General features: G+C 37.9%; 1 protein-coding gene across 3 annotated transcripts; it reads left to right on the forward strand.

The window, feature by feature from the left end:
- The first annotated feature begins 699 nt into the window (after positions 1-699).
- On the forward strand, positions 700-10,966 carry LOC114157945 (mucin-2-like). Of its 3 annotated transcripts, none has more exons than XM_028039203.1 (12): positions 700-855; positions 928-1,115; positions 3,379-3,519; positions 4,411-4,549; positions 5,494-5,671; positions 5,901-6,042; positions 6,128-6,265; positions 6,621-6,679; positions 6,783-6,800; positions 6,834-8,999; positions 9,527-9,603; positions 10,423-10,966. In XM_028039203.1, exons 1-12 carry the CDS (start codon positions 742-744, stop codon positions 10,516-10,518), a joined length of 3,456 nt encoding a protein of 1,151 aa, XP_027895004.1. In that variant the 5' UTR covers positions 700-741; the 3' UTR covers positions 10,519-10,966. The 3 variants fall into 3 exon arrangements, with proteins under 3 accessions (XP_027895004.1, XP_027895005.1, XP_027895003.1); XM_028039204.1 differs by having other exon boundaries at positions 6,783-6,792; positions 6,868-8,999; XM_028039202.1 differs by having other exon boundaries at positions 6,783-8,999.
- The last annotated feature ends 387 nt before the right edge of the window (positions 10,967-11,353 follow it).

Consider the following 11,353-nt stretch of genomic DNA (forward strand, 5'->3'; position numbering starts at 1 on the left):
GAATATTTGTGTTTTCTTCAGTATCTTTCATTAAATTTAACTCAAATAAATGAGTTTAACATATCATAGTGTGTAATGAGCCATATATTGTGAAGTTAATTTAATTTTGTGAGTTGAACAAACAAAATTTCGACTGATTAATTTACTGAAATATTCCCACATTGTTACCTGGACTGTATAATGATTTGCAGGAAGAGGCTTTGAAAGTAGCAGTTGAAGTTATGAAGTTGCTGACAAAGAAACTGAAAACATGAGCAATCATACAACTCAAGATGCAACTAAATTAAAAGAAATAATAATTAAAAAGAAATTGGTACCTGTTTTACGTCAATAATTCCCTAATATTGATGAAAAAGTTTTAGTTCCACCGGCAGACAAGACATTTTTCTCCATTTATAAGTGAAATAATCTGCCAACTTTACTAAATAATTGACTTAAAACAAACTCGTATGACTTGCTGAAGTTAGTTTTATCTTATTTCATGTTTCCCAAGATATTTTCACAATAAACTAGATCAAAAAATACTTGGAAAGATTTTGTATTTTTGCAGTTTGATTGGTTTAATTAGACCCACTGGGTTCTGTAGGTCCTGTTCTGCTGCATAGTTAATCCCTGCTGTGTAATTCATGTTCTTTGAGTGGAAACCACACCTTCATCTTCTTTTTATGAGAATGAACAAGGAGAGGCAGCGGATAAAAGGATGACTCTGAAAGTGTAGAGCTCATTGTCAACTCTGTCAACATGTTGCTCTCTGCGTTGCTGTTGCTTCTGGTTTGCGGGTCACAAGCCGACAATTACTACGGCACCGTGATGACCTACTACCCAAAGGACATGACGACCAATGGATCTCTCTTGGTAAGATGAGATTCCCTGAAAACAACCTCCAAACTTCAGCTTCCCTTCACACCTTTTGTTACTAATCTGCAGGTGAACGTTCGCTACAAGCTGAGCTTCGCCGCTTGCGCAGCCAACGACACGTGGAGTTGCAGCGGCAACTGTGGAAGTGAGACGGCGGATGTTGAGCTGAGCGTCGTGGAGGAAAGCCCAGGGGAATGGTGCCAGAGAGAAGGCGTCGCGACCCGCCTGGTGTCTGGCACCGCTCCGTTTCAGCTTTCGTGAGTCAGGCTTTGGTGATGGCCAGGTTGTTCTCGAGTAAAACTAACACTACTTCAACATTTATTTACTCCAGTAGAAGCAAATTACAGAACTACGAATTAAAAGTTAATTCGTACTTTTAATTCGAGAAGTAATTTACAGAAGTAATTCGTACTTCTGTAAAATGACAGAAGTACGAATTAAAAGTTAACCTGTGAAATAATGTAACGTTTTCCAGGCAGACAAAGAATGTAAAGTTGTGAGCAAATTGTGACATTTTAAAAACTAAGATGAAAAAAAATCCTACAAATAAATAACAACGTTACACTGCAAAACACAAAATCTTACCAAGTAGTTTTGATCCATATTTTCTCACCTGAAATGAGACAAAACTAACTTTTAAGTAACTTTTCAGCTAGAAAAATTAGCTCTTTCAACTAAGTAATTCCCTAATATTGACAATTAAGTCCTAGGACTAGTTCTAATCAATTGATTATTTAACTTATGAGAAAAATGTCTTGTTATAAGAGAAATAATCTGCCAGTGGAACTAAAACTTCCTCATCAATATTAAAGAATTACTTACTTGAAACAATCCTTCATATTTTGCTGAAAAGATATTTATAAGTTAGTTTTGTCTTATTTTAAGTGATATTTGCACAAGAAATGATGGATCAAATTTACTTGGTAAGATTTTGTGTTTTTTTCAGTGTACCAAACCTTAAGCAGGTGAAACACTTTGCAATTATTTTATTTTCAATATTAAACTTATAAAACTGAAACATAAAATACATAATGACTATGTAAAGTGGAAACCAAATGTTTACATACACCAAATAAACACGGAAACCTTTGCGAGTAGATTTTGTAGCTTTCTTTGAATTCAGATTTTCATGTACATTTGGTGAGCATCAGGAATAATTTTCTGTGAAGCTGTACGTTTGGGTCTAACGTTGAAATTCCTGAGGTTTCTGAAGTCGTTTCAACCCACAACTTCTCCATCGGACTGAGATCAGGGCTTTGTGTGGGCCACACCAAACTAACTTGTCCTGAAGCCACTTTGTAACCACTTTGGCTGCATACTGAAGGTTATTATTGTACCAGCTAAACAGTCCCACAGCATGATGCTGCCACCCCCGTACTTCACTGTTAGGACTGTACAAGGATCCTCGTTTTTCCTCCAAACGTAACGATGGTCATCATGATCAAACTGTTCCACCTAAGTGTCAGGAGATGTTGGAAAAAATGAATTTATTTGTCCCTCTGTGCATTTGCAAACTATTTTCTGACCTGTGATGTTTCTTTTGGAGAAATGGCTTCAGGTCTTTACCTTTTGTTCTGGGGCCAATCTGCACATTTTGGACCAGAACCCGTCTCCTTCCTGAGCGGTATGATGGTTGGACATTTCCATCATGTCAGTACTTCATATAATTGTTTGGACATATCAACACGGCACAATCAAGCGTCTGTAAATTCCTCCCCAGAATGAACCAGGCTGGTGAAGCTGCACAGTTATCTTCCTGATCTCTTGGCTGATTTCTTTTTACTTTCACATTGTGTCAAACATGAGAGCAGACAGTTCCAGGTGTGGCCTTAAAGTACATCCACAGGCGTGACTCTAATTAACTTAAATGTCTCAGTCGGCCTACCAAAGGTTTCTGAAGCCACATTGTCCTCATTGTTAAAAGAGATAGTAACCATTATGTGTGTAAACTCGTTCTTTCTCTTATTGTTGTGGCATTTTGCAAGTTGAAATAAGTTAGGTAATTCTGATTTATTTAAAACAAGAAAAGTTTGGTCTGGTTTTGTATTTGTGTTTTTATTCTTAACTGGTGTCAACTGCATGCTAAAACAGGGTAACATCAGTATAGGAGCGAGATATGATATTTGCAGAATATTTACTTGATCTCTAAACAACACAAAAGTCTCAGCAGATAGAAAATAGCATGAACAACAAAGCTTGTCTACGAACAAGAGGTCTCACTTTAACAGAAATTGTACATCTATCTCATTTTTGTCTAAAATATGTTTGTTCTTCTTTAAGTGAAAGAACTCGCATTGGGTGAAGTATCAAGAAATTTTTACTCAAGCAAGAGTTGAGATGCTTCAAAATAATATTACTCAATTAAAAGTAAAAAGTGTGGTGTAGTAGTAAACTAAAATGAACTAATTACTACCCACCTCTTGTGATTTTTAAATTGAAAATGAGCGATGAAAACTCTGCACCTCCATCGTCACGTCTCTAAAGGTCTTAAGTTCAGCTTCTCAATTGCTCCCCCTTCAGGTTGGATGGTGGAAACTGGATAACTGGAATCATAAACAGCATCGTGTCCTGGAGAGCCGTGACGGACGTAGAGCTGAGTTTCCGGTCTGATAGCAACCAAATCAACACCTCACCAGTGACAACCATCCTCCCAGCTCTGAGGTGAACCTGCAGGATTCAATTTTTCAGCTTTGTTACACTTTAAATGTATCTTCTAAGATGCAATGTTTGCATTTAAATCTCTGTGAATCTTCATTTTTTGCACTAGAGTGGCACAAAGAGGAGGTCCACGAACCTTAAATTGATTCAGAAATGGCGCAAAAGTTTCACATATGTGGACATTACACTGCAAAAACACAAAACCGTACCATGTATCTTTAGTCCAGTTTCTGGTGCAAATATCTTAAAACATTTAAGAGAAAACTAACTTAGAAGTAACTTCTCATTAAGATATATAGGGTTGTTTTAAGTCAAATATTTCCATAATATTGATGAAAAAGTTCTAGTTTCATTAGCAGATTATAGGATAAAAGCATAGGAAAAATATCCTGTTATAAGTGAAATAATTTCATACTTTTTCATCAATATTGGGGAATTATTGACTTAAAAGAAGTTCATATATTTTTGCTTTAATGTTATTTGTAAGCTAATTTTGTCTTATTTCAAGTGTACTCAGATATTTGCAGTAGAAAGACTTGGTAAGATTTTGAGTTTTTGCAGTGTATTAACACTGCAAACCGTTTTTTTTTTTTTATATTCACACAATTTGGCCGTCAAGATAAGACTTGCTACAAGTATTTAATTGTGAGTCATGTGTTTAAGTTGAGAAGATGGTTTCCAAAAAAAGATTTAACAATCGCAGAAAAGTTCAGCCAGACTCATTATAGTGTCTTTACCACTTTGTTCCCTAAAGAGAAGATTAACGCTAATGTCCTGACGAAAATAAAATCTCAAAAGAACAAGTTAGGCAACTTTTATCAAGCACATTAAGGCGAAGGAGTCTGGGCGTGGCTGTGGAAAATTATTTGTGGCTTTTTATTCCTGCGATTTCAGGATTCCTTCAAACTGTCCGAGAAACATCAGCTTGTTGGCGTTCGACCCCGATGGAGACGAGGTCAAATGCAGAAATGGGATGACATCAGCTTCAGAGTGCAACCCGTGCACACCTCCGTCCGTCCTCAACGTCTCATCTGTAAGTAACGGCGCCTAAATTCACAAAACGCTTCTGCGTTGTTTGGTTTTTATTGGCGCTTTCAAAATACATGGCAAACATATGTGGGAAGAGACACATCAGGCGCGTCCAGATTTTTTACCACATGGGCCAAAATTGTGGACTCCAAAGTAGCAGCGGACCCAAGAGCAACAAGCAACAATTAAGCAAATAAAGTAGCTCGATATTTATTGTAGATTCAAAACTTTAATGTGTAATAGCGCCATTTTATATGGAAAAAATTTATTTCTGCCAAAAACTCAGAAATTTTGTGATTAATCTCAAAAATTTACTAAAAAAAATTGAAATGCAGAAATTAAATTTTTTTGTTGAAAATTTCTATTAACCTAAAAACGTAACAAAAATTTCTAGCAAATTTCTTTGTTTGTTTTAGAAATGTTCCAAGATCTCTCAAAATTGTCATAAGCTTTCTACTTATTCCTACTTTAATTTTGCATGTTTGCTGTAGTAAAAAGAAACATCTCATTTTCACTTCCATTTGGGCTCAAGTGAATACTTTTACTTCCATTAAGAAGAACAGGATTTGGGTCGCTTCGTTTCAAAACATTTGCTATATTTAGCCGAATTCAAGAAAGAATAAAAGCTGATTTCTGTGCAGCAAAGTTGGCTTTTTATTAAAAGTCTCTGGTGAAATTTGGTTTTATCTTTTGTTAAAACTTGATTATAATAAGACAAATACTTTGTGTTGTATTTTACCTGTGAAAGAAAATCATGTGGTAAAAATTTTTACCCTGATTACAAATTAAAAGCCTCCATCTGCATCGACGGGCCAAATTTGTATCATTTTTTAAATGCATTTGGGGGCCACAAAAAAATCAGTCCAAGTCTACAAATGGCCCCTGCGCCACACTTTTGACACCTCTGATCTAGATCACTTAGCGTTGATCTTTTCTGTCCTCCTGCAGTCTTGCACTCTGTCATTCAGTCCAACAAACAGCAGCAACGAAGGGCCGTACGCAGTGCAGCTGGTGATGGAAGACTTCTCCAGGCAGAACATAAATCTGGTTCAACCCGACGGCTCCTTGGTGCTGAAGACGACCAACGAAGCCATCAGCAAGATTCCAGTCCAGTTCGTTTTGAAAGGTGCAACACTATTTTCAGATTTCAGGGTTTTACAACCATTAGGAGCCGTTTTAAAGTCCAATCTAGCATTGAGAAGTTGGCATTTTATCATTTATGGTTGAGTTTGCAAGTAGTTTCATTGTTATGCTACTCAGAGACTTTTGGTGCAATTTGTGGAAATAAATATCAGGCTTTCCATCCTAAATTATATCACCAGGGCTAAATTTCTTGCTTTCCTTTGTTGTTCCAGTGGATCCTGCTGTGCCGTCCTGCTCTGAAGGAGTCTATCTGCCCAGATTCCTTTCTCCAACTCCGGACCCTGGAGCCCAGATCCTCACCAATGTCAATCAAGCAGTAGAAATCAACATTAGAGCAGAGGCCACTCAATCCACGTAGGCAGAAGCAAAACAACAGAGGTTAGATTGGGAAGCACTGCGTTTATCACCTAAAAACATCTTAATGTTTTGTTTCCTAAAGGATCTCTGGTCTCCTGTTCAGCGGTCCCCATAATGTGGTGAAAAACTCACAGGCATTGGGAAACTTCACCTTGACATGGACGCCATCTAATTTTGAAAGCGGAGAAAGCCATCCCATCTGCTTTGTTGTCCAGTCGAGGTAAGTTGGTTTTCTTCAAATAGTTGTAAGATGTGGTTTCAGGTCGGTTTGTTTCCTGTTCATCAGGCTGGATAGGACACCAGTTCCTCCCAGGGCAACACAGAATAAACAACCATAGACACACGCAGCTCATTGTAGAGTGACCATTTAACCTAATCTCAGAAGCTAGCAGAGATGCTAAAAGCTGGCTATGAGTGAATAAAGGCCAAGTACTCATCATTTAAATTCATGCAAATGAATCTTTTTAGGTATGACAAATGTGTCTATAAAAATGTTTGGTTTTAGACTTAACTAAGTTAAAATAAAGGCAATAATTTTATAATAATAAAGCTACCAACCTAAATTATTTCCACAGCTTGGCTTCATCCGTGTATCAGTCTGACATTAGATGCGTCACTGTAAAAGTTGGAAATTGTGAGTAAAATTTTTTCTTATTTCCTATTATTCATAAATCAATTCTTTATTTTGCACTGCTAATCATGTTTCTGCTAATATCTTGCTTCAACTACAACTACAGCCGTCCCAACAACTACCATGCCACCAACAACCACCTATCCAGAAACTACCTTGCCACCCATGCCAACAACAACCACCTATCCAGAAACTACCATGCCACCCATGCCAACAACAACCACCTATCCAGAAACTACCATGCCACCCATGCCACCAACAACCACCTATCCAGAAACTACCATGCCACCCATGCCAACAACAACCACCTATCCAGAAACTACCATGCCACCCATGCCAACAACAACCACCTATCCAGAAACTACCATGCCACCCATGCCAACAACAACCACCTATCCAGAAACTACCATGCCACCCATGCCAACAACAACCACCTATCCAGAAACTACCATGCCACCCATCCCAACAACAACCACCTATCCAGAAACTACCATGCCACCCATGCCAACAATAACCACCTATCCAGAAACTACCATGCCACCCATGCCAACAACAACCACCTATCCAGAAACTACCATGCCACCCATGCCAACAACAACCACCTATCCAGAAACTACCTTGCCACCCATGCCAACAACAACCACCTATCCAGAAACTACCATACCACCCATGCCAACAACAACCACCTATCCAGAAACTACCTTGCCACCCATGCCAACAACAACCACCTATCCAGAAACTACCTTGCCACCCATGCCAACAACAACCACCTATCCAGAAACTACCTTGCCACCCATGCCACCAACAACCACCTATCCAGAAACTACCTTGCCACCCATGCCAACAACAACCACCTATCCAGAAACTACCATGCCACCCATGCCAACAACAACCACCTATCCAGAAACTACCATGCCACCCATGCCAACAACAACCACCTATCCAGAAACTACCATGCCACCCATGCCAACAACAACCACCTATCCAGAAACTACCTTGCCACCCATGCCAACAACAACCACCTATCCAGAAACTACCATGCCACCCATGCCAACAACAACCACCTATCCAGAAACTACCTTGCCACCCATGCCAACAACAACCACCTATCCAGAAACTACCATGCCACCCATGCCAACAATAACCACCTATCCAGAAACTACCATGCCACCCATGCCAACAACAACCACCTATCCAGAAACTACCATGCCACCCATGCCAACAACAACCACCTATCCAGAAACTACCATGCCACCCATGCCAACAACAACCACCTATCCAGAAACTACCATGCCACCCATGCCAACAACAACCACCTATCCAGAAACTACCATGCCACCCATGCCAACAACAACCACCTATCCAGAAACTACCATGCCACCCATGCCAACAATAACCACCTATCCAGAAACTACCATGCCACCCATGCCAACAACAACCACCTATCCAGAAACTACCATGCCACCCATGCCAACAACAACCACCTATCCAGAAACTACCATGCCACCCATGCCAACAACAACCACCTATCCAGAAACTACCATGCCACCCATGCCAACAACAACCACCTATCCAGAAACTACCATGCCACCCATGCCAACAACAACCACCTATCCAGAAACTACCTTGCCACCCATGCCAACAACAACCACCTATCCAGAAACTACCTTGCCACCCATGCCAACAACAACCACCTATCCAGAAACTACCATGCCACCCATGCCAACAACAACCACCTATCCAGAAACTACCTTGCCACCCATGCCAACAACAACCACCTATCCAGAAACTACCATGCCACCCATGCCAACAACAACCACCTATCCAGAAACTACCATGCCACCCATGCCAACAATAACCACCTATCCAGAAACTACCATGCCACCCATGCCAACAACAACCACCTATCCAGAAACTACCATGCCACCCATGCCAACAACAACCACCTATCCAGAAACTACCATGCCACCCATGCCAACAACAACCACCTATCCAGAAACTACCATGCCACCCATGCCAACAACAACCACCTATCCAGAAACTACCATGCCACCCATGCCAACAACAACCACCTATCCAGAAACTACCATGCCACCCATGCCAACAACAACCATCCAACTCCCAACTACAACTGTTGTTTTCCCAACAACTGTTCCGACAACAACCCACATTCCAACTACAACCGCACCAACATCGACCGTACCCCCAGCTCCAACTACAACTACAGTTGTCTTCGGAACAGTCCCACCAGTCATGCCACCACCAACTCAGACCAGTGCGCCAACAACTCCGCCGCCTACAAGCACATCGGATCCAGGACCATGTAAGTATGACCAACTATGTTAAGTAGTTTCACTGTCAGAATGTGTTTACAGGTACAACTAAAAAAATCTGACAATCTTAAAAAAGTTGGATATTTTTTTGAGTCTAATAGATTTTAAAGATTCATCATGTAAACTAAAATATTTTAATCCTTTATTGTCATTTTGATTATCATGGCCTACAGATGATGAAAACCCAAAATTAAGTTTCAGACAATAAAAAAAAATAAAAAATGTGGCAGGAAAAGGTTAACCTGTAACAAGGATATGGAAACAACTTGAAGGCAGCTATCAAAACAACCAATTATTGAGTTATAGAAATGAACATTATTATTTATAATCCAGATAATAATTAATAAAGAAAAATTGATTTTGATGATGAAATTAGATCACTCCATGTGCAACGAATCTGTATAAATAAATTCAATTTTTAAAAATGTGTGAGATGTTGTTGAAGTTGAAGTATTTATATAAATTAAGCTTTTCTGTGATAGATTATTGTATTGATTCTGTTTTTTTTTTTTTCTAGATTATGTTATGGCTTTGAACGCAAAGATCTCAACGACACTTTCACTGGAGAATGACTACAACACAATCGTCCAACTGGTTCGTAAATTATGTGACTTTCACTCGAGCAGCAACAAACGTCTTCTGCATGTTTCAAATTGTTTTAGTTATTAGTGCAGTTTGAAAATGTTCTGAATGTGGAATAGTAAAAGAAATGTAGATTTCACATGAGGTTCAGAGAAAAATCAAAACTGTTCTTTTATTATTATTAATATTATTATTTTAACTGTTATTGTTTCATCGTACACTGTAAAAAAAGAAGTAAATTTCACAGTCAAATGCCGGCAGCTGTGGTTGCCAGAGTTTGTCTGTAAAATTACGATAAAACATTTTTTTCTTTCCTGGTTAGATGGCTCTGTCATTGGTAATATTATTTTTTTAAATGCTGGAGTCATTGTTTTACTGTAAAACAAAATGTTTTAACTTAAGGAAAACAATGTTTTTCCTAAAATGAACATAAAAACAACATATAAGATGAATTTACAAAGGCAAAATGTACAAATTGCTGTTATTAACTTAATTGTGGCAGCTTCACATGAAATCAACAATTTGAAATAGTTTTATAGTTCTTTGGAAGTTTTTTGTCAATTTTACAGTTTATCACTATATCCTCAGGAACTCATGACTATGTGTAAAAATTAATGAACAAGATCGTACTGTATGTTTGTGCAGTGTTCATGCATCTGTCTGTGTGCAAAAGATACTTAAAGTTACTTTATGCTGAAACTATGTGACAAAAACTGATGAATGGAAGAGATAATTTCTGATGTCTAGTGACGGATCCACCAGTTTGGTGAATCTCAGCTGTTTAATCCAAACATAGTTGAATCATAACTAAACTTTTTGTTTCTTTTACAGATTCAGAAGGAACTGACTGATAAAGGATTACCACAAAACATAATCGTAACCATCCGGAGAAAAGGTGCGCTGGAAATGACAACAGCTGCCCCCTAGTGGCTAAAAGTTGTTACTGAACTCTGTGGAAAAATGAAATGGGTTTCCAGATGTTTTGATTCAGCTTCACTGTTTCATCTCCTGTCTGTATATTGTTGACTATATTTTATTTTATGTCTATACATGCATTTAACTGGTTTATTTATAAATCACATGTGAAAATAATGTGGATAATTCAATTTTATTTCTGGTTGTCGAATAAATTTTCGTGTGGATTCCTTAAAGTTGTCATATCAACAGCTTTTTTACTGAACGTTAGAAAGTTGGTGGTTTAAATGGTTTTTGTCATCTGTTTTTTTGTTCTCTGTTGGAACCTGGAACAATTTTTTATATTTCTAAAGAATGCATGTAAACTTCTCTCATGATGTAAATAAATTCAAGACAACTACTTATGAGCTAAATGTTTAGATGTGCCAGAATAATTAAAAAAAAAATTAATTTTAATGTCTTTACCTTGATTTTGTTTTTTATGTGACATTTAATGCATAATTCAGTCTTGGTAATAGCAGCCATTTAGAGCAATCAGATGATTACAGAATATGCTGGATAACCACAAGTTTGCACAGATTCATGTTCTTCTGTGTATATTGTCCATTCAAGATATTTTGGAAAAAAATATTTTTCATGTTAACTGAGCAGCTGAACAGACTGGAAATCAAATGTTGTAACTTTTTACTGACGCTGAAATAGTTTTTCACGTAAATGTATTTCTTTATAAATGGAAAATGTTAAGTAAGATGGAAAATATTTTTTCTTATATTAAACTAATTTTTTACTTTCCCTGATATCTAAATTTAGCCTCTCACTAATACATCAGAGTAAAAAAATAATCTTG

Source organism: Xiphophorus couchianus, chromosome 14 (assembly GCF_001444195.1).
Source record: "Xiphophorus couchianus chromosome 14, X_couchianus-1.0, whole genome shotgun sequence".
In the NCBI taxonomy this organism is placed as follows: Eukaryota; Metazoa; Chordata; class Actinopteri; order Cyprinodontiformes; family Poeciliidae; genus Xiphophorus; species Xiphophorus couchianus.

Bases quoted from the DNA above. Each gene is read 5' to 3' on its own strand.
- LOC114157945 (XM_028039202.1), top strand. From the start codon at position 742: ATGTTGCTCTCTGCGTTGCTGTTGCTTCTGGTTTGCGGGTCACAAGCC. The intron at 3,520-4,410 runs GTGAACCTGCAG...CTGCGATTTCAG, and splicing joins ACCATCCTCCCAGCTCTGAG to GATTCCTTCAAACTGTCCGA. The intron at 6,680-6,782 runs GTGAGTAAAATT...CTACAACTACAG, and splicing joins CACTGTAAAAGTTGGAAATT to CCGTCCCAACAACTACCATG.